The sequence below is a fragment of the Sminthopsis crassicaudata genome, chromosome 3, assembly GCF_048593235.1.
Source record: "Sminthopsis crassicaudata isolate SCR6 chromosome 3, ASM4859323v1, whole genome shotgun sequence".
Classification (NCBI taxonomy): Eukaryota; Metazoa; Chordata; class Mammalia; order Dasyuromorphia; family Dasyuridae; genus Sminthopsis; species Sminthopsis crassicaudata.
In genome coordinates this window covers 453,526,034-453,552,141 of record NC_133619.1, presented here as the reverse complement: position 1 = coordinate 453,552,141, position 26,108 = coordinate 453,526,034, and the positions used below count along the sequence as shown (strand labels likewise).

Sequence of the window (26,108 nt, the reverse complement as noted above, 5' to 3'; positions counted from 1 at the left end):
GCTTTTTAAAATTTTTTTATACCTGGTCCTTTTTGGCCTTTCCATACTTTTTTTTTTTTAATTTAGAATTTTTTTCCCACAGTATATATTCATGAGTAATTTTTTAAATTATATTATCCCTTGTATTCATTTTTCCAAATTATCCCCCCTCCCTCCACTCCCTCCCCCCATGACAGGTAATCCCATACATTTTACATGTGTTACAATATAACCTAGATACAATATATGTGTGTAAATACCATTTTCTTGTTGCACATTAAGTATTAGATTCCGAAGGTATAAGTAACCTGGGTAGATAGACAGTAGTGCTAACAATTTACATGCACTTCCCAGTGTTCCTTCTCTGGGTGTAGTTATTTCTGTCCATCATTGATCAACTCTTTCCATACTTTTTAACATTTTAGTCCCCTCCACATAATCTGTGATCTAGTGATACAGACTTCCTTGCTGTTCTTCAAACAAGTTACTCCATTTCTTCACTCCAGGCATTTTCGCTGACTAAACCCCCATCAACTAAAATATTCCCTTTCCTCATCTCTACCTCCTTCCTAGTCTCAATGGCTCCAAGTTTCAAACAAAATTGCACCTTTTACAAAAGAACTTCCCTGATTCTGCCTTAATTCTAGTGTTTTCCCTCTTATTTCCCATTTATCCTGTATATAGTTTGTTTATACATAGCTGTTTGCATGCTGAGCTCCTTAAAAGTAGGCACTGTCTTTTGCCTTTCTTTGTATCCTTAGCATTTGGCAGTTCCTGACACAGTAAAAAAAAAAAAAAAAAAAAAATTAGGAACATTTGGGAAATGGCTAAATAATCTTTGTGATACAAATATAATGGAATATTATTATGATATAAGAAATGATGGATGTGGTGAATGTAAAGCATATGGCAAGATTTACATGAACATGATACAAAGTCAAGTATATGAAAATATACACAATTATGACAAGGTAAATGGACAGAACCACAAAATAACTGAAAATTAATGTTGTAAGACTACAAAGAGTAAGATTGGTTCCAAAGAAGTATTTAAAAAAAAAAAAAAAAACTCCTTTTACTCCTTTGCAAAGATGGGAGAAAGATTTACAGGTATGAAGTATTGAATATATTATCAAGTTTTTTTAAAATGTCATTGATCAGTTTTCTTGATAATTTTTCTTCGAAAATTTTTCCCTTTCTTTCTCAATGGGTTCAATACATAGCTAAATTTTAAAATTCATTTTTTAAAAGTTTAAGTTCTAAGTTTTCTCCCTCTCTCCCTTTCCTCTTCCCTGAGAGGGTAAGCAATTTGATATAGTTATACATGTGCAATTATATCAAATATATTTCCATCTTAGTTATGTTGTGAAAGAAAACACAGACTCTCCCCCTCAAAAAAATCAAAAAAAATACACAAAAAAAAAAAATAAAGTGAAAGTAGAGTATGCTTTTATTTGCACTCATATTCTATCAAATTTTTCTCTGGCGATGGATGGCATTTTTCCTCTTGAACCCTTTGGGATTGTCTCGGATCACTGTATTTTTGAGAATAGTTATTTACAATGGATCATTATGCATATTGCAGTTACTCTGTCCAGAGATCTCCTGGTTCTGCTCCCTTCACTTCGCATCAGTTCATGTAAGTCTTTCCCGGTTTTTCTGAAATCATCCTGCTTGTCCTTGTTCATAGCACAACAGCATTTCACTGTAATATTAAATCACAATCTATTCAGTCATTCCTCAATTTCTTCCTTTTTAAAATTGTTATATAAATTGGAGGGGAAGGATCGGGCAAGATATAGGAGTAAATTTAAGCAACATAAAAATAAAATATAAGTTTAAAACTAGTGTATAAAATAACACAGGCCATTGTTTCCATTCCACACTAAGAAAAGAGGTCAAGTTCTTACCCAAGAGTATGCCAGGAGCGTGTATGACATCTTTGCCCTAAAAGGCACTCTAATTCCTGCAATACAGGAACCTCTTCCTTTCAGCTTTTAAAACACCATCCTCAACTAAAATTTTTATACTGTATAAAACTTTCATGAGGGAAGCAGAAGTCTAAACACTATTAGGACAGAAAGATGGGGCTGATTGAGTCCACAAAGATTGTGAAACCTAACAGTAAATTCCCTGAAACATGCCCCCACTCTTAAAAATAGTCTGTCCTTAATAGCCCTGTACGTCCAATCAATATTTATTTGGCAGGAGGGAGGAGGGGTTGGGAAGAACTAAGCGATTAGCCTTCTCCAGTCAGGCTGCGCATTTCTGAGTCTGAGATCAAAGTTCACAGACATCTCAGAAGCTATCCTGTCCAACTCTCCTTTTAAAGAAAACTGGTCTAGTGTGTGTGCCAGAATGTTTGTGGCAGCGCTTTTTGTAATGGCCAGAAACTGGAAAACGAATGGATGCCCATCCATTGGAGAATGGTTGGGTAAATTATGGTATATGAAGGTTATGGACTATTATTGTTCTGTAAGAAATGACCAGCAGGATGAATACAGAGAGGCTTGGAGAGACTTACATGAACTGACGCTGAGTGAAATGAGCAGAACCAGGAGATTATTATACACTTCAACAACGATACTGTATGAAGATGTATTCTGATGGAAGTGGATTTCTTCAACAAAGAGAAGATCTAATTCAATTCCAACTGATCAATGATGGGCAGAATCAGCTACATCCAGAGAAGGAACACTGGGAAACGAGTGTAAACTCTTTGCACTTTTGTCTTTCTACCCAGGTTACCTATACCTTATGAATCCAGTTCTTCCTGTGCAACAAGAAATTACGTTCTAGACACACATATATTGTATCTAGGATATGCTATAACACATTTAACATGTATGGGACTGCCTGTCATCTAGGGGAGGGAGTGGAGGGAGGGAGGGGAAAATTCAGAAAAGAAGGGATAATGTTTAAAAAAAAAATTGCCCATGCATATGTACTGTCAAAAAAAATTTATAATTAGGGGCAGCTAGGTGGCTCAGTGGATAGAGCACCAGCCCTGAATTCAGGAGGACCCCAGTTCAAATCAGGCCTCAGACACTTAACACTTCCTAGCTGTGTGACCCTGGGCAAGTCACTTAACCCCAGCCTTAGGGGGAAAAAAAATTATAATTATAAAATTAATTAAAAAAAAAAAAAGAAAGAAAGAAAAAGAAACCAGGTCTGGAGAGATTAGGTATGTGCCCAAAGTCATGGAATGGAGGTAAACAGGGTTTTAGAATCCGGGTTCTCCAATTCTTCAACTTCTCTTTTCACCTTATCAAGCGAGCTACATGTTCTCAAAGAACAATTCGGTCAAATACACCCCACAAGAACGCTTGGAACGGAATACATACGTGAGCGCACACACAAGTTCAAGCAGCATTTACATTCGTACACTACAAACCAAGGAGGGAAAAGGGCTGTCTGAAGAGGCACCTACCCGGTTTCTATCTTCCTTGGTCAGCAGAGCCTTCTCCAAGCATTTGTCCACAACATCAGTAACCAGAAGCTTATCCACCAGGGTGGGCTGCAACATGTCCAGCAGCTGGACGCACTGGTCGTAAGAGGCCTCTAGCGATGGAGAGGGCAAGTCAGCGAGGTCCGGGCTCACGTAGCGGGCAGCTAAGGTGCAGCCCCCATTCGTAAGCCCCATAAGGAACTCCTGGGTCCAGCCAGGTCCCCAGCTCCCTTTCTCTAAGGTGCTGAGCAGTATCTCTGCCGCTGCCGTGTTTCCCTTAGTAACAGCGGCGTGCTGAATCCGTTCTTTCTCAGCTCTCCCCAAGAAGGTCAGGTAGTCCAACACGGACTCCACCCGGACGTACTGTTTCAGCCTGGGCCTGAAGCACTGGATCAGACTAAGGAAAGTCTTCTCCGGGGAGTACTCACTCGACATCTCTGCGTTCTCGCCCCGGCACCCCCGGCCTTTAAAAAGTCTCAAAGTCCGCCCAAGGAGCTCCCAGCTCTACCTGCCAGCAGGGCGCAGAAGCCCTTCTTTCCCGGCCCTCCAAAGACTCCGCGCGGATAGAGACAGGTAACTGGGCTTCCCCCTCACTCCGCGGAACGGGACCCGTGTGTGACTCTGCGCTGCGCTCCGAGCCCAACTTTCTGCTCCTTTAGTCCCCAGGTTTCTGCCCGTCACCCTGCAGTGAAGTCACAGTTCTCAGAGTTTCAACCCGGACAGTTTCTGTTTCGATTCCTCGCTCGTAGAGTTTCCTTCGGTAAAAAGCAACGGGCGGGGATGGGCTGCTCTTGGAAGGAGTTCTCGGTCCGAAGCCAAATAAACTAGGGCTTTATTGTGCAAATAAACAAAGGAGAATCTGCGCTGCAGGGGTTCTCATTCATTCATTCACTTTTCTGTAAAATGCCGGAGTTAGACTAAACGACCTCCAAGGACCCTTCCAAGTGTACTTTGGTAAAACATGAGAGAATTAACTTCATTTGCTCGCTTTAGAGAAGGCTTCAGGTTTGTGGAAGATGCATAATCAGCTGTTCTGCTCCCAAATAGATGCTGTAATAGATTCGGGGTAATTTTAAGGACCGCTTTCTGACAATGAAAGTTTGTAAAGACTACACAGTAGTTATCAGAAGTAAGTGGAGAATTTCGTGTGTGTATGTAAAAGAAACTCGTATTTTCTTTTTAGACTTCAAGCTTGTCAAGAGACGTTTTATTCATGTATATGGTGGTACAGCGGAGAGACTTATTGGATTTGGGTCAGGAAGGCCTGTGTTCAAATCCAGCCTCAGACACTTAGTAGCTATGTGACATCAGTTTCCTTATTCATAAAAACGAGGATAAAAATACTTCCCTCATCAGGTTGTCATGTGACAAATTGGGTAACACACACATATCTAAAGTACTTTGCAAACTTCCAAGCACCTTATAAATGTTAGCTATTATATGTCCAGATACTATCTCCTTCCCCAGGCAAGGTCTTTACACATTTTATAGTTTTCAGAAATAAAGACAAAATTCTACAGGCAAGATTAAACAAAAGTTCAAAATTAGATAGCACTCAGATTTGTCAAATTCAATGAGATAACAGCATTCAATTCCTCTATAACCACTGCCAGTAAGCATTCTCTTTTACTCATGATTAAATGAAATGAATGAATGAAAACCATTTATTAAAACTCATAGTATAAAAAGCACTGAGTCAGGGCTAGGGACATAAATAGAAAATTAAGACAGTTCTAGCTTTCAAGGAGCTCATATTCTAATGGGAGCTCACATTCTAATCACATATCTAATGAGAACCCGTAGATATAATCTACGGGTTCTCATGCAACTCAAATAGAAAAGTCCTTAGATTGCAATGGTGAAGTATATGGTAACATCATATTCGATGTAATTTTCATGGCTTAATTCATTATCAATTTGTGATACTGACCAATTTAACATTGTCAAAGACTTCTATTTTAGAAGCAATCATTTTCTTTTGTTGATTTTCAGTAGCTGTGGCTGTAGCACCCACAGAAGCAGTTGCCATACCTCCAGGAGAGGGGGAGAGAGAAGGGGTTCTTGGAATGATGGAGTTGAGTCTGTGCTGAAAACAAGACTGGTAGTATGAGGATCTTGCCATTCCTAGGGTTCTCGGGCTTACATACTCAAAAGTGGCAGATGATCAGTTGGTGAATGTAGCAGATATTTATTAATTAAATTAATAAAAAAAATTTCCTTCACATAAATATAATTACTTCAAAGAGTCCTTCCTTGATTGATCATACAACTTTCTTTAGAAATTAGTTGGGTTTTTAATAAAAAAATTATTAAAAGATTTCAGTCTAGAACATCATTTCAGAATGAACACAAAGAAATATTGATCCTCTTTGTGATGGCCAGAAACTAGAAACTATGTGGATGCTCATCTGGAGATTGGCTGAATAAAGTGTGGTATATGAATATTATGGAATATTGTTGTTCTGTAAGAAATGACCAACAGCATGGTTTCAGAAAGGCCTGGAGAGATTTACATGAACTGATGCTGAGTGAAATGAGCAGGACCAGGAGATCATTATAAATGTCAACAACAATACTATATGATGATCAATTCTGATGGATGTGGCCATTTTCGACAATGAGATGAACCAAATCAGTTCCAATAGAGCAGTAATGAATTGAACCAGCTACACCCAGAGAAAACTCTGGGAGATGACTATGAACCACTATATAGAATTCCCAATCCCTCTAATTTTTGTCCACCTGCATTTTTTATTTCCTTCATAGGCTAATTGTACACTATTTCAAAGTCCAATTTTTTTTGTACAGCAAAATAACTGTATGGACATGTATACATATATTGTATTTAATTTATGCTTTAACATATTTAACATGTATTGGTCAACCTGCCATCTGGGGGAAGGGGTGGGGGGAAGGAGGGGAAAAATTGGAACAAAATGTTTGGCAATTGTCAATATTGTAAAATTACCCATGCATATATCTGGTAAATAAAAACTATTAATAAAAAAAAGAAATATTGCTAAAACTTTCACATATGTTCCTAATATATAACCTAAAGGTGGCAAGTGAGGAGCATAGAAAGTTCATAGAAACTTTACGCATAAATAGAATAGATTCCCTACCAACTGAAATATTTCAGGTAAAGACTACTTTATGGAGTAGGCTTCTCTGCTTGTAGTCTCTCCCCAATCCCACAATCTCACACAAATTATTCCAATTAAAATCTTTTTAAACATTAAAACATTTTTAAACATCATTCAAATAATTTCAGTGACAGTCCACTGACAAAATTTCAAATCCTTAGCCTTGTTTTCAAAGGTCATCATAATCTGACCTCTATCGCTACAATCTTAATGGTTTAATACTAACTCAATGGGTCAATTCATTTTTTGCCCTTTAACAGGCTGTCTCTTCCTATTTTTGTTCAATCAGATGATTGAATGGACTTGAATTTCTAAAATACTTCCTACATTTTTTTTTCCCCAAGTCCCATCCTTTCTTCAAGACCCAGATCAAATACTGCTTCCTCTTTGAAGATTCAATCCTTACCTTTTGGAGATCAGTGATTGTCTTCTCTTCCAGATTTCTGAAGCATTCATTATTTGTACTACTCTGGCGTTTATGCTATTTAACATTACTTATTATTTTCTGTATTACATGTTAGAGGGAATTTTCAAATTTTCAGAAGTCAATTTGAGCTTTCTGATCAGTTCAATGAGTATTCAGGGCAAGAGTCTTTGTTTAGGAATCAGAAAGCCATCTCCTTAAAAAGAAAATATTGACTTTAAAAAAATAAGAAAGAAAAAAAGATTTAAAAAATGAAAAAATAAGACAGAGACTTCTAGTTACTAGAGATCATGGGCTGATGGGAAATTAAGGGAACAAAGTCTTAATAGAAAACTTGCATATCTTCTCATGGTCTACAAAAATCAACTGAGAGATTAAGTTTGGGTTATTTTGTTTGGTTTTTTTACTATTCTTTTTGTCTTTTGGTCTCTTCCCTGTTAGAAGACAGAGCTCTTCACAGCAGATTAGGCTTAGTGTGGAGAGGGAGCATGTCATTTTATCTACTAACCTCCCCTCCGGAGGGGCTGTCTAGAGTAGGAGCACTACTTGTGCTTGTCTACAACTTTCTGCACACAAGTTGTAGACTAGCAACCTGATAATTTTCACAGCCCAAGAAAAAGCATCCCCTAAGATGATTAAGTTCCTACAGGAACACATAAGGTTGATGTGATTAGACCTTTCAGCTCACAAAGAAAATTGGGCAATGCTCATGGACCCCAATGACCTAAATCAATTTGCTGAGGGTGAAATTAAGATATTTCAAGTAGCAAAAACCTGGGATCTTGCTTCCTATCCAGAGAAATGAGACTTCTCAATTAATTCTTGGTTGCTTCAAGGGAAGTCCAACTTCAAGAGTTCCCAAGTTCAAGAGAAACCAGGTCTTCCAGAGATAATTTTCTCTGGTAACATTGCCTTTTGGAAAAATAAAAGCCCACATGAACACTGAGATTAGAAAGGCAGCCAGTTAAAGGGACCAGTGACTTGAAGAAACAAGGGATTGTACTTTGCCACTTCACATTTATAGTAATTCAGGTAATACTCAGCAGAGAAAAAGGGTTACTTATGCAGCATCACCCAAATGACATCACCTTCTGTGAGATGCCTATGGATGTGATTTGTGTATTTTCTGTATTTGTTTCTGGGCTCCTGTGTATCCTTTACATTGTCTATACTTTCTGTGGGGGTGAAATATCTGTTTATTATATTGATTTTGTAGATAGAACCTGGGGATCTCCATATTTAGAGAAAACTACATAAAAATTATATCTTTAAGAAAACTTTTCTAAAGTAACTCCAGATGGAAGTAATAAGCCCCCAATAGAAAATTATTCTTCTGAATCAGCCCCCGGGATTAACACCTATGTGCCTACTTTCCCCCTCTTATAAATGAACTCAAGAGAATTTAGGGAGCATGGGCTATGGCTTATATCTTAGATACTCATTTTGAATCTGAGGAGTTGAATTTCAGTTAATTTTAAATATTCAACTTCACTTTAGATAATCCACATATATTGAGCACTCATCTATCTTTTTAGATCATTTTAGCTTACTTTGCTTTCTCATGGGATGAGTGAGGAAAACTCATCTGGATCTACATTTTAGATTGTCTTATGAACTCCAGAGATCTATTGGATAAATTTTTGTCTGGAATCTCCAATTACTATATGTGTGGCAGAAATCCATCAGAGAAATTGATTTTTTTTCAACTGAGGGTAAATCCTCAGAAGGATTGACAACTTCCAGTCAATCTCAGTTTACAAAACCCTTTTAGGGAGAGTCTTATACATTTTGGGAGCTCATCATATTTTATTTGGGATTTAGTTTTTTTTTTTTTTAAGTCAGATTATTTGTCTTAGAAACTACATGTTACAGAAAACGTGGACTGTTCTCTGAGAATAACAATTAGAAAACTTAAGGGAGACTCACTAATTACATCTTTGAGGTTCACCTGAGATTCTTTTGAAAAGAGTAGGTTAGTCTTTTCTTAGCATTTTCCTCATTTTTCCTTACTACTTATTATTACTTGTTTTAATTTTATTTTCTAATTGGTTTGGATCAGGACCCCATCACCACCAAGGGAAGGTATGAGCTATAGTTCTTTAATATATTTTTGTTAATTGAATGCATTTAAGTGCTGGTATAATTTCTAAACTGGATAGCAATGGATTTGGGCTTTTACAAAAGATTTTTAATTTAGAGAGAGTGTAAGAACTTTGTTTGATGGACATGCTTAGTTCATAACCGCAGTTCTCAAAGTAAACTGGAGATCTTTTCGGGGGTCTGTGAGATCAAAACTATTTTTATTATAATAATAATAATTATTAGATTTTAATTTTTAAAACATTAAATATAAATCAGTATTCTCAAATTCAGATAGAAAAAGGGGCCACTAAACTGTACATAAGGATCCCAGTTGGCAACATTGATTTAGAAAACAAATTAACATTATTATTATTTATGTTCTATTATATTTTAACTTTATTTTATTAAACATTTCTTTGTTATATTTTAATCTGGTTCTGATTGCATTGAAGAACATTGAGGCCTGTAATATAGCCAGCTGGCCAGATGTTTGATACCTCTTCTGTGGATATAATCCATCTAAGAAAAGCACCTTGGGAGTCCTCAATAATTTTTAAAATTGTAAAGGGGTACTTTGAACAAAAAGTTTGGAACTGTTAAAACTGTTTTAGGGAAAACAAGATGACAGGCAAGTCTTGGAATTTCCACAAGTCTCAGAGAACCATTCAGAATAAGGATATGGATCAGTCAAGGTACACAAAGGCACATCAATTTTGTTGATAAGGACACAAAATATTTAGCTGGAGAAAACAGTAGAAGGGTAGCTGGTCTATAGAGTCCCTGAACCATTTAAATGCCCTGATAAATTTGAAGAGTTTACAGGAGACCTCTCTCTACAGTCTATGAAAGCAAGCTAACAGGCCCTTTTGGCTACTTACCTTTTCTATCTGTAATCAGAAGACAGACCAATGTATGTGATTTGGTAGACAAGAAGATAGCATGTATGTAGATTTCTACAATTTTTTTCCAGTCAATAATCAATAATACTTGCAGTAGAGTGGAAATAATACTTTATATGGGTGTGAGGGATGTAGAAGACCCTTACCCAAAATGACTATTCAGAGATCACTCAGTAGGAAACAGAAAAGTTGTTTACTGAAAACCTCTGGAGGATGACCCTCCCATCATGATAAGAAAGACAAAGCTCACAGTAGGAGGAATAAAGAAGTAGTAGAGACACATACTTTTATACAAGAGATTACATCACAAGGAAGAGAGCATTGAGAAGGAGAGGGGGAGGCATCTAATTGGTTGTTGCTATTTGGAGAGATTGGAATGGGAGGTTTCTGTTACAAAAGATTACATCATAGGTTGGAGAACATTAAGAAATAGATACCAAAAGCAAATTAGAACAGAACATTTTCAGTTTCCCTGATTCTGAGAGGAATCATCCATCGGACCTTCAGACTTCGATACTGAGCTGACAGCATTTAATAATCTAAATATTGATAACATTGAACAAAGATAAATGTCATCATCTCTGGTTGAGTAAATGTATCTAAAGTTTAAGTAAATAGTGGCTAGCACACACCATATTTATGTAGGTCACAGTAGAAATAATAAAAAATACAGAAAAAGAATTTAAACATTCCTGTAAGTTCTTCACTTTATCTCTCCATTCCACACATGGATTCAAAGGGTTTGAGTTGAATATCGGGCATATACAAAAAGTACTAAAAAATGTGAATGAAGAAAATAACTCATTAAAAATCAGGAACTGAACAAATAGAAATGAATGATTCATTGAGAACCCAAGAATCAGTCAAACAAAACAAAAAAAACAAAAAAAAAAAAAAAAAAAAATGAAAAGCTGGAGAATAATGTCAAATACTTACTAGGAAAATCTATAGACCTGGAAAATAGATCTAGGAGAGATAATCTGAGGATCATTGGACTTCCCGAAAATTATGATCAAAAAAAGAGCCTAGATTCTATTTTACAGGAAATCATCAAAGAGAACTGTCCAGAGATAATAGAAACAGAAGGGAAAATAGGCATTGAAAGAATTCATCAAACACCTTTTGAAAAAGACCCTAAAAAAAGAACTCCACGGAACATTGTGGCTAAGCTGCAGAACTACCAAACAAAGGAAAAAATATTTCAAACAGCTAGAAAAAAACAATTCAAATATCAAGGTGCCACAATAAGGGTCACTCAAGATCTGGCTGCTTCCACATTAAAAGATTTAAGGGCCTGGAACCTGATATTCCAAAAGGCAAAAGATCAAGGATTGCAACCAAGAATAAACTACCCAGCTAAGTTTAGCATATTCTTCCATGGAAAAAGATGGTCATTTAATGAAACAGAGGAATTCCATTTGTTTCTAAGAAAAAAACAAGACTTAAACAAAAAATTTGATCTACATCCACAAGACTGAAGAGAAACAGAAAAAGGTAAAAAGAACTCTTGAGAACTGTATCTCTGTTGTGGATATACAGAAAGTCCACATGGATAATTTGATTTTACTGATATTAAAAAAAAAGGGGGGGAGTAGTAAAGGGAAGGGGTAGTATCAGAAAAAGGGGAAGGAGAGATAAAAAGAGGGAAACTACGCCCCAGGAAGAGGCATAGAAAATATACCACATCTGAGGGAATTTAGAGAGGGGGAGAAACATTGTGTGAATCTTACTCTCATCAGAGTAGGCTGAAAGAGTAAATGATTGATATATTTGTTTTTCAGAGAATTCTCTCTCACCTCATTAAAAGGGGGAGAGGAAAAGGAAAAAGGAAAAGGGAAATAAGGGAAGGATACAAGAAAAGGGAAGGGACTTGGAAGGAGGGGGGAGGGATACTAAAAAGGGAGGGCTGAGCATCACAAGTGGGGTCTATAAATTAAATATTGGGAAGGAGTTCAGGGGGGTCAAGGGAAAAAGCATAATCTGGGGATAATATGATGGCAGGAAATACAGAATTAGTAATTTTAACTGTAAATGTGAATGGGATGAACTCTCCCATCAAACGGAGATGGATAGCAGACTGGATCAAAAGTCAGAACCCTACAATATGTTGTTTACAGGAAACACACTTAAAGCAGGGAGATACATACAGAATAAAGGTAAAAGGTTGGAGCAGAATCTATTATGCTTCAGGTAAAGCCAAAAAAGCAGGGGTAGCCATCCTTATTTCAGATCAAGCAAAAGCAGAAATTGATCTAATTAAAAGAGTTGAATATTGGCTCTGCTACTTATAACACATAACCTCAGATAAGGGGAAACTAAGTGATCCAGTGGAAAGAATGCATACACACATACACACATACACACACACACACACACACACACACACACACACACATCCCATTTAATAAACTCCTCTGTATATATTTTTTAAATTCTTTATAACCTGGCTCCTTATACTACAGCTATGTCAATGCTGTGGGGTTTATTTATGTTGTACCCTTAAAAATATTTTTTCTTTCAACATGGGAAATTGAGGTTCCCCATTAACTAATTCTCAAGTTATTTTTTGTAAACCATTAGATGACTTAATAATATCTAACCTCTATGTAATATGTTGAGCTTTGCAAACCATTTTGTGAATAATATTTTATTTGATCTTCATAACAATGCTGTAAAAAAGGTACTTTTATTATCCCCATTTTGCAGATGAGGGAACTGAGGCTGAGAGATAAAGAAGTATCTGAAGCAGGATTCAAGCTCTGAAGGCTGCTCATTCACCTGTGGTGGTCACCTGTCACCCAATTCTTACCTGTGGCTCCAAGAAGTTGTAGCATGAACAAAGGCTATAACCCCAGTCAAACTATCTCTGCAAATGAGCTAAAACAGGTTGAGAATAGCCAATAGGCCTCAAACCCATTGCTGAGTTAACATCCCCAAGCATGTAAACACTTCCTCCTTCCCCAGGAATGGGTGGACGAGAACAATTTGTTCCCATGACCATGAAGGCAGCTGAAGCAGGTGCTGAGGAGTACTTAGAGCTTAGTCAGACATCAAAGACCCCACAGTCATCCATTGCATTCAGGGCCATCACCGATTGTACCTATTTTTGTCTTCCCACTGGATTTTGAGGACTCTGGAAGAGAGGGTAAGGTTGACAATTTTGTACAACTTTACCTCACTTAAATCCCATTCAAGTATGAGTCAAGACATCACCCTGGGATGTCATCGGACCTCTTGGAAAAATGAAGGATGAAAAACAGATTCCGAGTCCTTTATGAAAAGGTCCTAAACTCCTCCATGAACCAATTTGTCCTCTAGAAGTAAGATATTGTAATGGATATATTTTAGTGTGAATTTGAAGCGTTATAATCTCACATCACAAAATCAGTGAGAGAAAGAGATAGAATTGAAATGGACTTTAAAGTCATCTAATCCAACTTCCTCCTTTTATAAATTGAAAATTAATGCCCATGATGGTTTAATGAACTATCAAGTCATTTAAGTAGTATTCCAAGTAGGATTAGAAATATGGTGCTCTGACTCCAGATCCAGTGTTCTTTCCATTGTGCTATTGCTGTTCAATCTCCTCAGTTATGTCCAACTCTTCCTGACTGCATTTGGAGTTTTCTTGGCAGAGATATTGGCCTGGTTTGTCATCTCCTTCTCCAGCTTGCTTTACATATGAGGAAACTGAGGTAAACAAGGTTAAGTAACTTGCCCAGGGTCACACAGCTAGTGTCTCAGGAAAGATTCCAGCCATAATAGTGAAACTTGACTTCAGGCCCATCTCTATCTATTGCACTATCCAGCTACTCTCTTTCACTGTAAGAAATGTCAATTCATACAGCTTTTCCTTGACCCTTGATGGCAAAAAAAGGGTACTTCTTCCCTTTATTTGCATAGGGACTTTCAAGTACAAACCTAACAAGGGTAAAGTTGTTTTATGTTTATCAGGAATCCAAATGGGAAGGATTCCTGTCTCCTAGCATGTAGGTTCCCAGTTCTCTTTAATATACAACTTTTCTTTTTTTAAATTTTATTTTTGATAAAGCTGCCATTCTTTTCTTGGATTCAATACAACAAATTTTGGCTGAAACGACTAGCAACTTAATTAGCAACTAATGTACCAACTTGTAGTAAACATCAACATTTGTCTGTGTCATAAGGGAAAAAAGACACCCACATCAAGAAAATGGCAGCTATATTACAATATAAAACCCACATGAAAAGAAATTCCTGAAGCTGTTAGCTACTAACCAAGACTTGCAAAAATCACTGATTAGTACTGATAGCATTACTGTTGCATCATTTCACTTGTGCCCCACTCTTTATGACCTCATTGGAGGTTTTCTTGTAAGAGATACTAGAGTAATTTATCTTTCCTTCTCTAGATAATTTTTATAGATGAACTGAGGCAAACAGAGCAAATTGACTTACCCAGGATCACTGCTACTATTATAATTAGAATCACAAAGTTCAGCTTCACAGGAAGGAGTTATCCTGAGGTTAGAGACCCACCCAGGAACTAGACAGAATGATGAGCAAAAAGATCAGTCAATAAATAGTACATACTGAGTGTATACGTTAAGTAAAGCACTACATTTAAAATCAAGACAGACATATATAAAATATGTCCTCTGTTCTTGAGGATTACTACTTAGGGGACTATGGAAAGGGAACAAGTATTAAATTATGTATCAAATAAATATGACAGTTATAAGAAGAGATAAAAAAAAAATGCCTTAGAATACTCAGAGGGAGGTTCTCAGGGGAGGGGAAGAGGAAGAGGGGAAAGGTAGTTTATAGTGATCTTTCCAGGTGGTTAATATTTATATGGGAAAAGAAGAGATAGAATTCTAAGAACTCTTCACCTTTGGGGGGGGAGAGAGAGAAAAAGAGAGAGAGAGAGAGAGAGAGAGAGAGAGAGAGAGAGAGAGAGAGAGAGAGAGAGAGAGAGAGAGAGAAAGACAAAGAAGAGAGAGACAAAGAGAGACAAAGAAGAGAGAGACAGAGAGAAGAAAGAGAGAAAGAGAGAGACAGAGGAGAGAGAGAGAAGAGAGAGAGAGAGAGACAGAGAGAAGAGAGAGAGAAAGACAAACAGAGACAAACAGACAGACAAAGAAGAGAGAGAGAAAGAGAGAGAAGAGAGAAAGAGAGAGACAGACAGAGAGAGATAGAAGAGAGAGAGAAAAGAGAGAAAGAGAGAGACAGAGAGAAGAGAGAGAGACAGACAGACAGACAGACAGACAGACAAAGAAGAGAGAGACAGAGAGAAGAGAGAGAGAAGAGAGAGAGAGAGAGGAAGAGAAGAGAGACAGAGAGACAGAGAGAAGAGAGAGAGACAGAGAGAAGAGAGAGAGAAGAGAGAAAGAGAGAGAGAGAGAGAGACAGACAGACAGACAGACAAAGAAGAGAGACAGAGAAGAGAGAAAGAGAGACAGAGAGAAGAGAGAGAGACAGACAAACAGAGAAGAGAGAGAGAAGAGAGACAGAGAGAGAGAGAGAGAGAGAGAGAGAGAGAGAGAGAGAGAGAGAGAGAGAGAGAGAGAGAGAAGTGTGTTTGTGTATGTGTCTTTGTGTCTTAGCTCTCTTTGGCCATCTAAAGCCTATATATCTCTTCTTAAATAATGTTTTTAAATTGTAAAATAAAATACAGAGGACTATGGCATAAATAGGGCAGATAGGTGGCACAATGTATAGAGTCAGGAAGACCTGAACTTAAATCTGACCTCAGACACTAGCTGTGTGACCTGTGCAAGGCACTTAACCCTATTCGCCTCAGTTTCCTCATCTGTAAAAAGAGCTGGAGAATGAAATGGCAAATCACTCCAGTATCTTTGCCAAGAAAACTCTAAATGAGATCACAAAGAATTAGACATGATTGAACAATAAAAAATCAAACCAATTTTATTGAAATGCAATTGTTGTTCTGAACAGAGTTTGATAAAATGAAAGCCCTCTCCAGCTCAAGATAGACTGAAAAAACTTTAAAAAGGTCAGTCTGACTGGGTGAAAAGGGTATTGAGCCCAGCTCAGACAGACTCTAGGAAAGCCTATGAGAGGATCTTAATTATAGCAAATCAGCAACGAAGGACCTCAGTTCTGGCTCAGTAGAGGAGCAAGTCAGTCCCAGCTCAGAAGGCAAACTCTGGGAAACGAGGCTGTTTCAACAACAACAGGCAAAGCTACCCCCTATAAACACAAGGGGCCCCTGTGCTCAAGGCCAAGGCTCAGAGCTGCAAAGAAAGCTGGGAATAAAGTCCCTTTTACTCAGGAGCAGAGGTCCACTTTAAAAGTAAAAAAAAGAGGAAAAAAGAAAAGGAAAGAAAATGAATAAGAAACAGAAAAGAATCTTGACATAGAAAGCTACTATGTGGCAGGAGACCACAAACTTAACCCAGAACAGAATGTCCACAGAGAAAATCCCCAAAAGTGAGATAAATTGGTCTCAAGCTCAAAGAGGCTTCTTGAAAATAATGCTCATAAAAAGACTTCAGAAGGCAAATAAGAGAGATAGAAGCAAAAATGAAAAAAGAGATAAGAGGTATGTATGAGAGAGTCAATAGTTTGGAAAAGGAAGGAAAAAATTGTCTGAAGAAAACAATTCCTTAAACAGTAGAATAAACAAATGGAAAAAGATACAAAAGCTAACTTAAGAAAATCACACATTGAAAGCTAGAACAGAGCAAATGAAAGATAATAACTTTATGAGAGAGCAAGAATCAGTCAAACAAACTAAAAAGAATGAAAAAATGGAATAAAATGGGAAATGCCTCATCAACCAAACAGCAGATCTGCAAAATAGATCCGGAAGAGACAATTTAAAAATTAATGGTCTACCTGAAGGCCATGACCATAACAAGAGCCTGGATATCATTGTATAAGAGGTCATTAAGGAAAACTGACCCAATATTCTAGAAACAGAGGGGGAAATACTCATTGAAAGAATCCATAGATCACCTGTAGAAAAACCCCAAGAAACATTGTTGTAATACACCAAAATTCTAATCTCAAGGAAAAAATACTGAAGGTGCCAGACAACAGCAATTCAAATATCAAGAAGCAACAGTCTGGCAGTTTCTACAATAAAGAATCAGAGGGCCTGTACTTACCTGGGATTACAACCAAGAATTAACTACCCAGTGAAATGCAGTAACATCTTCCAGGGGGAGATGGAACTTCAATGAAGTAAGAGACTTTCAATCATTTCTATTGAAAAAACCAGAACTAAACAGAAAATTTAATCTACAAACAGGGCTCAAGACAACTATAGAAAGGCAAAATAGGGGGAAAATGTACATTTAAAGGTTAAACTGTTTATATCCCTAGGTGGGAAAATAATATCTGTAATTCTTGAGAACTGAACGTATCATTGGGACAGAAAGGGATTGAGAATGTGGTTGTGAAAGATCCCTGATGTGATGACATCAAAGAAAAAGACATTAAGGAGTGGAAAATGTCTGTAGTAAAAGAGGAAAGGGAAGGTATAATGGGACAATTTGTTCACACCAAGAGGCTGAAAAGACCTATTATAATCCAGGGGGAAAAGGGAGAGGGATGAGCATTGTTTGAATCTTGATCTCATCAGTTTTGGCTCTAAGAGGGAATAACTTAATTGGGTTGGTTACAGTTAAGTATAGACATTTATCTAACCCTATAAAGAAGTAAGAAGAAAAGAAAAGGAAGGGACAGGATGGAAGAGAAGGCAGAAACATTAGGAAAAAAAGTAAGAAAAGGAGGGAAGGTGTGATAATACACAGATACAAGATAAGGAAGTGGCACTACTAAGAGAAAGGGGTAGAGGTGATAAAGAGATTAAGGTAGTAGTGGAGTGGGTAAAAAAACACAATCAAGTTCAGACTGGAAAGAGAGAACAAAAGTATATACAGGGGAGAAAATAGGATGGAGGGAAATACAGAGTTGATAATCATAACTGTTAATGTGAATGGCATGAACTCTGCCAAAAAATGGAATTAAATAGCAGAGTGAATTAAAAAACAGAATCCTGAAAAAGAGAGAAATCAAAGATATTTTTTAAAAGTTCTTAGAATACATCTTGTTCTAAGTGAGTAAAACCTTATTGATCAGAGAAATGTAAAGTAAGACAACTCTGAGATACCACTACACACCTGTCAGATTGGCTAAGATGACAGGAAACAATAATGACAAATGTTGGAGGGGCTGTGGGAAAACTGGGACACTGATGCATTGTTGGTGGAGTTGTGAAAGAATCCGGCCATTCTGGAGAGCAATCTGGAACTATACCCAAAGAGTTATCACATTGTGCATATTCTTTGATCCAGTAGTGTTTTTACTGGGCTTATATCCCAAAAAGATCATAAAGGAGGGAAAGGGACTCACATGTGCCAAAATATTTGTGGCAGCCCTTTTCATAGTGGCTAGAAACTGGAAGATGAATGGATGTCCATCAATTGGAGAATGGTTGGGTAAATTATGGTATATGAAGGTTATGGAATATTATTGTTCTGTAAGAAATGACCAACAGGAGGAATACAGAGGGGCTTGGAGAGACTTACATCAACTGCTGCTAAGTGAAATAAGCAGAACAAGGAGATTATTGTACATGTCAACAACAAGATTATACTATGATCAATTTTGAGCCTGCTTTTTTGATCTCCAAAAACATCATTCTGCAAGATGAATTCTACTCTATAATTTACACATCCTGATATAATTTCCCAGCAGGATTTATGACCCTGAGTAAGTTCTCCTTACCCCCAATTCTCAGTTTCTTTTTATGTGTTGTTTTTCCCTTCCATTGTGAGCTTCTTGATGGAAGGGAATGTCTTATGCTTTTCTTTGTATTTCCAGCTTTTAGCACAGTATCTGGTACATAATAGTGCTTTATAAATGTTTATTTACTCTGATGGACTCTGAATATTAAAAGATACTAAGCTAGAAAGCCTTCAAATACAAGTCTCCTAATAGATTATTATATGTTTGTCACTCAATTGTCAACAAAATTAAATTCTGAGTGTCTCATCACATAGCTGACCAAAGAATGATGACATTTTCAATCATATTAACTGTTTAAAAAAATTCACTAAAAAAGAGTTGCAATGTGCTTTGGTGAAGGAAATATCTATGCCACTAAACCTTCTTGAAAATTAATTCAGTACTTTAAATAATCAGGCTGGAATGTGCAAGACATATTGGAAAGATCAAAGATTGAAGGCAGTTCAACCTGTGTTCACTCTCACCTCCCACTCCTTTATCACCACCCTTCCTCACATCCACAACCTCCTTGAAACATCATGAGCTTCTATATAGGCAGCTAGGATGAAGGCAAGATAATTGTATAAATATGTATACATATATTGTATTTAACATATATTTTAATATGCTTTAACATATATTGGATTACTTGCCATTTAGGGGAGGGGATAGGGGAAGGAGGGAGAAATTTGGAACACAAGGTTTTGTAAGGGTCAACGTTGAAAAATTATCCATGCATATATTTAGAATTGTTTAGGTGGTGCAGAACTGAAGTGAAATGCAGAATCCTTATTCAGTTAGGACCACAGAATGATTTATGTTTCAGAAGGATTATAAGTAGGATTATAAATTAAATTACTTAAATCTTATTTTAAGTCTTTTCATCATTGCCCTTTGTGGATTTGCTATGTCCTTTTGCATTTCTTTTGTGTTCCAGACATGTTGCTTAATATACATTGGATAAGTTTTCCATTTCTCTCTTTTGGGGAGTTTTAGATATGACTCAGCAATTAAACTTGAAACAAGTTTTTCCTAGGGCTTTGAAGTGAAGGCTTAAAATCCCAAAGTACATGAGAAAAGGGAACCTAACTGATGGGGTATGGGAGTACAGAAGTGCTGAATTCCCAAAACATATTGAGGTTCTATTACCCTCCCCAAACTAGCCACTAAAGGTTAGGGAGATAGGGTAGAACCCCAAAAATTAATTAGGGTTTTGGGCCTGTAGACTTAGACCATCTCCAAATTAAACAAAAATTTTCCTATTATTTTACCATTGAATGGTGGGCTAAAATCCCATAAGGAAGGCTGAGTTCCCTAATAGAATTTGACAAGAGAGAAAACACCATAACAAGGAGAAAGATATCCTAAGTCAGGCAAAGTTCCTGATGAACTCGATGTTATGAAGTGGGAAGTTCCTAAAAGGAATTAGCTATTATGCCACTTAAAAATCAGGCTAACCATACAAGGAGTTAGCAAGAATTATGCCATTGACTAATGGGGGCTAATTTCCCCAAAAGAGATTATTAGAGGAGTGAAATACAAGTAGATTCTTTTGTAGGAGAAAAATAACCTCAGGGATTGATGTCTATAGCTTGACCTTCTGATAGGATACAGTAACTGTGGGGGTCATGATAATTTTTGTCAATGAAAGGAATCAGCACTTGTACAATTTAAAGCTGGGAAGGACCTCTGAATGAGTCCAAATTTCTCATTTTATATAAGAGGTCTAGTAACAGTGTGTGACTTGAGTCATACAACTGATAAGCAGTTGTATGGTTGAACCCAAGCCTTCTGAATTTGCATTCTCTCTCATTGCTTGTTGGTGAAAATTATATTTTTCATATTCCTTTGTCTTTGTATCGAAGATCAAAAGGGTCTTTCAGATCCATGAAAGAAGTGCTGTCTTATCTGGGTACTTAAATGATACGAAGAATTTATATAAGGAAAGAAAAGAACAATTTTAAAAAATAGAAATAAGTACTTCCTGTTTTTTGTTAGTTTGTTTTTTAATTTTGGCATTTAATTAGATATATTCACTCTGGTAAGGCTAGGTGGCATAGTAAATAGAGTGCTGGGCCTAGAGTCAGGATGAATTCAAATCTGGACCCAGATACTTATTAGCTGTATGACCCTGGGGCAAAGGTAAAATGAACCAAAACAAAAACCAAAAACCAAAACAAAAAAAACACCAATGTGGTATCTTTGTCAAGAAAACCCCAAATGAGTTGCGAAAGAATCCAGCCATTCTGGAGAGCAATCTGGAATTATGCCCAAAAAGTTATCAAACTGTGCATACCCTTTGACCCAGCATTGCTGCTATTGGGCTTATATCCCAAAGAAATACTAAAGAGGGGAAAGGGACCTGTATGTGCCAAAATGTTTGTGGCAGCTCTTTTTGTTGTAGCTAGAAACTGGAAGATGAATGGATGTCCCTCAGTTGGAGAATGGTTGGGTAAACTATGGTATATGAAGGTTATGGAATATTATTGCTCTGTAAGAAATGACCAGCAGGAGGAATACAGAGAGGCTTGGAGAGACTTAAATCAACTGATGCTGAGTGAAATGAGCAGAACCAGAAGATCACTGTACACTTCAACAACAATATTGTATGAGGATGTATTCTGATGGAAGTGGAAATCTTCAACATAAAGAAGATCCAACTCACTTCCAGTTGATCAATGGTGGACAGAAATAACTACACCCAGAGAAGAAACACTGGGAGGGGAATGTAAATTGTTAGCACTAATATCTGTCTGCCCAGGTTGCATGTACCTTCGGATTCTAATGTTTATTGTGCAACAAGAAAATGATATTCACACACATGTATTGTACCTAGACTATATTGTAACACATGTAAAATGTATGGGATTGCCTGTCGTCGGGGGGAGGGAATAGAGGGAGGGGGGGTAATTTGGAAAAATGAATACAAGGGATAACATTATAAAAAATATATATATAATAAAAAAATTAAAAAAAAAAAAAAAAGAAAACCCCAAATGGATTCATGAAACGTTTTGAATACAACTAAACCACAAAAATTTATTTTGGTAATTCATTGAATATTATATTTTCTTGTCCTCCAATTGTGATGTATTTAAGACTTGTGTCCTCCCACTTCTCCTCTTTTATCTTCCCTCTTCCTTTTCTCTCTCCTTGGGAGTGTGACTTGCTCTTTTTTTTTTTTTTTTTTATCTTCATAGCATCTGTGTCAGGCAGAGTCATGGTGAATGGAGTTGTGGTCCCTTTAAGAAACTAATCCTTTCAGATGGATTTTATTCCTTTCTGATTCCCAGCCCCTCCTGACTGATGTATTATCAGTTCAAGAAGCTAGGACCTTTGATTCACAAATCCTGGTCAAAAGCACTCTTTTGAATTCCAATAGGAGATCTGGGCCTGTCCCAGCACCCACCTGATCTAAACTAACTTGGGACTTCACCCACAGGCCCCTTTACCTAAATCTCTCATTATAAAAGAGCCAACCTGGAGTCCTCTCTTTGTAGAGGTTCCAAACGTTCCAGCCTTATATATACCAAGGGTTTCTGCCCACTGGAATACTGTTTCTGGTGGCCTCTTATCTCTACCTTCACCTATTTCCTTAAGTAGAGTTGAACCTTATTTCCAATTCCCATAATAAGTCTCTTTTATCAATCTAGATTTTCAGGTCTGTAAATTCCTTTACAAGGGACTCTTGCACCACTACTAGACCTCATTTAACTCCCTTGTGCTGAATCCTGAGAGGTTGCAGGGGAGCTCCATTTGACCCCCTGAACCCTGAACCTGCCACTAGACTTCATTTTCATTTGGATACCCCAACTCTAAACCTCATCAATGGGCTGGGAATTTCTGAACCTGAAATAAACAACATAAAAAGTTCCATCAGGTTGTCAGAAGAGAGAGACCCCCATACTGACCCATAAATAGAAAGAGGGATGTTAGAAGGCCTTTCCTGGGTAAGTTTTCCACTCCTGTCATTACCCCAGGAAGTAGTTAAAATAAACTATGGTCATTAACTAGGTGCTTAGATCTATGAAGCTATTACTTGAAGGATAGAGGGGCTAGTAGTGACCTTTTCAGTAAACAATAGAGACTGAAAGAACTAAATGAAGACATTTTGTTGTTGGAAAAAACTGGGAATTTTCTGATTTAGTTCAGTTTTATAGAAGAAGAAACTGAGATCCCAAAAAGGAGAAATTCATAGAGGAAGTTTATTCAATTTTTACTGAAAATGAAACTGAATTTAGGGAGAGTCAAATACAGCTAAATTTCAAAAGTTACAGAGCTGATAATACCCAGGTCAAACCCTTCATTTTCAGAGGAAACAGAGTTGGGCTCAGGGTAGGAATACCAGTTTTCTAATTCCCTTTCCCTAGTTCTCCTGGGCATAGAATTATGCAGATGTGGCTTCCTTCAGGGACACCAGAGCTTCCAGAGTGGTAATCCTTGATCTCATGACTCGGGAAGAGCCGAAGAGTGTTTCCAAATTTACCATCCCATCCCCTACCCCCCATCTTGTCCTAATAACAGTATGAGAGGCTTGAGAGGGAATATCTTAGAAGGAAAGAAAAAGGTTCCCAGAATGGGAGAGCAGGAAGATACAGTCTTTCAGTAGAAATTGAAGGTCTTCCTCTCTTCCTGAGCTTTATTCTGTCAGAGTTAGCCTCAGGCTTCACCATTCCACTTTGCCCTCTATACTGTGTTGAAATGTGTGGGCTGATCATGGGTTTGCTCTTTCCATCCATGGGCTTCCTGAAGGCCTTTTTTGCAGAGGAGAAAGGGAAGAGATTATGCATAACATATAGGGTTAAGGTAAATGTAAAACTCTGAAGAAATGCCCCATCCTGATTATTCTGCCACTAGTTCTTTACCAGCTTTCTCTCTTAAGAAAAGTAAATGCTGTTAATGGCATTTCAAATATTTGAGCTCATAGCAAAGCCCAAGGGTTCTTGCAGGAAATCTAATACTATGTTGGACAACACATAGGCAGTCAATAAAACTGATTTGAACTGACTCTGTGGTCTGATTGATGGAACTGATCTACTCCCATCCCCTGGGTGTCGTCATATAACGCCAGTATATCTAGCCTTTGATATTTACCACATTATGTTGCCTTAGTAACCAGGTGTCTCAGAACTCATGCTTTGATCAGACTGTCAAATGATCTCTCTTCCAAAATAATTATAAATTCTTGATTTCTTTTTCACTTTTTATTGTTTGTACTCTGGTTATGTTGCTTTGGATTAAAGTGAGGAAGTCAAGTCCAAGAGACAAAATTAATTTAAATCACTATTTTATTCTCTAGTATGAGAATAATGGGGAATGGAATTGTAATGCCAGAGAAATTGAGGCAAGATAGAGATTAGAGAATTTTTAAATACTTTATTAATTGGAGAGTTTAATTGACTGGACAGGACTTTCATCTCAAAGTATCCAGTAATGAATGGAGGAATGATAAACACTTTTATAGCTTTTCAGACAAAGGAAAGGAAGAAGAGCGGGAAAATTTAGAAGCCTTGGTTCTGTCAGGATGGGGGGAAGCTGTAAATTTTTACTAAAAGCCAGAGTCAGAATGTTTGAATAACAGAAGTAAAGATGTCAAATATTAGTCTTGTTTTTTAGAATATTTTAGAGGGGTAGTGTCATAAATTCTTGGGGGCAGAAGGAGCTAGGAGCCAGGATGTCTGATCTGCTCCTCCTCTCCCATTGACAATTTATAACCTTAGAGCAAATGGTCCTCAGCCTTAATGAACCAGAGAGGTTTTACCACTTAAGGGACTGAGGCAGAACAGTTAAGGAAACTGAGATAGAACAATTCAGGGAAACTCAGTCAGAACAATGAGGGAAACTAGTGCAGGGAAGCTGAGGTAGAACAGCTCAAGGAGACTGTAGCATAACAGAATGGAATCCTGAACAAATTTTGGATTGATAGTTTACTTCAAGGAAATATCTGCTCTGATGAGAGAGGTCAAAACACAATAGTTCAAAAGATAGACTTTGTTTTGCTTTTGTAAATTGTATTTAGCCAAGCAGTTCTCTGGATTCAGGTTATTTACCTAGCATGCAATGGGTTTTTTATAGTTATTTAGTCATTTCAGTTTGTATATATTTTCTTAGCATTTATGAGTAAATAAGAATATAATATAATTCATTTTGATGATTAAGTGCCTATTATGTTTTAGGTACTATGCTAGAGATGGAAAGACAAAAATGAAAACAGTCTCTATCCTCCAGAAACTTACAATATATTGATGAATGAAAACTGATTTGATGAGTATAGCCCAGCCCCTGAGGATATATGTATGCAAAGAATGAGACTGAGAATTATTTCTGTGCCACTCCAACCCTGTATCTTTTTTCTTTCTTTTCTTCTTTCCTTCCTCCTTCCTTCCTTTTTTCTTCTTTTTTTTCTTTCTTCTCTTCCTCCCTCTCTTCTTTCCTCCCTCTTTCTCACTCTTTTTTTCTTTCTTTCTATCATCCATCATCTCTCACCTATTTATTATTATCTATTAGTTTTGGTATGACAATACTTATAGTTATCTTTTTTACTTAGTTCTAATAAATTTTGTGGCCAATAAAAAATCAGTCATCTGGGTCTTATGAATGAGCCTGATTGAAAGCAAATGTCCCAGCTACAAGGTATGAAGAAGCAAAATCAAGACTTCATAATATTTTAATATTAAAGAGTATTTCATTTCTTTTACCTTAGGCTAAATTTTAAATCCAACTAATAATACCATTACACCTTTCTCAGAGGTGGTCATGGGAGGAGGGGACTATAGTTTTAAGAGTTTGCAGTTGAGCATTCTTCAGTGAGTAGTAGAAATATATAGCCACTGAGAGCACATAGATAAGAGAAAACCAAATGGTAGGTGACTTAAATATGGTACTATCTAGTAGTAAACTATATATTATATTCCTAGATGTAGAATTATTTAACTTGACCTATTTATCTATAGATTGTAAAAAACAACAATAAAGGTAGATCCAGAGTGTCATTTTTGCTGTGTTACCAGCAAATGTACATTTGACTCTTATCAATTATAATATATACAAAATGATTTGGGGTGGGAGATTGGGGGTGCTAACAATTGGAGAAATCAAGAGAAGCCTTGTGTAGAAGGTGGTATTTGAGTAATCTTGAATGAGTCCAGGGATTCCAAAAGGCAAAGGTAAACAGGGAGAAGCATGTCATGGCCTGGATAAGGGCTGTCCTATTCATTTAGCTGTAAGCTATTTTGGCTTCAATGTAAAGTAAATGAAGGAGAGGAATGTGGGATAAACCTAGGGAAAAAATCTGCTGGGAAGTAGATTTTAAAGGGCTTTAAATATGAAACAGAAGAGTTTGTATTATTTCAGAGGCAACAGGGAGTCCATGAAGTTTATTGAGCATGTAGAAATGT

The 26,108-nt window shown here is 37.1% G+C and overlaps 1 protein-coding gene and 1 long non-coding RNA gene across 3 annotated transcripts in view; both read right to left on the bottom strand.

Annotated features, from left to right (window-relative positions):
- Positions 1 to 4,145, bottom strand: part of IFIH1 (interferon induced with helicase C domain 1) — a 90,297-nt gene extending 86,152 nt beyond the window's left edge. For both annotated transcript variants that reach the window (XM_074303269.1, XM_074303270.1), the window contains exon 1: positions 3,410 to 4,145. In XM_074303269.1, the coding sequence (XP_074159370.1) occupies positions 3,410 to 3,862 (453 nt within the window). In that variant the 5' untranslated portion in view covers positions 3,863 to 4,145. The remainder of the gene's footprint in view (positions 1 to 3,409) is intronic.
- On the bottom strand, positions 1,412 to 3,069 carry LOC141562930 (uncharacterized). The gene is made up of 2 exons (XR_012488286.1): positions 1,890 to 3,069; positions 1,412 to 1,684 (listed from the first exon to the last, which is right to left on the bottom strand). It is a non-coding gene; the product is annotated as an uncharacterized LOC141562930 (long non-coding RNA).
- Positions 4,146 to 26,108: the final 21,963 nt, after the last annotated feature.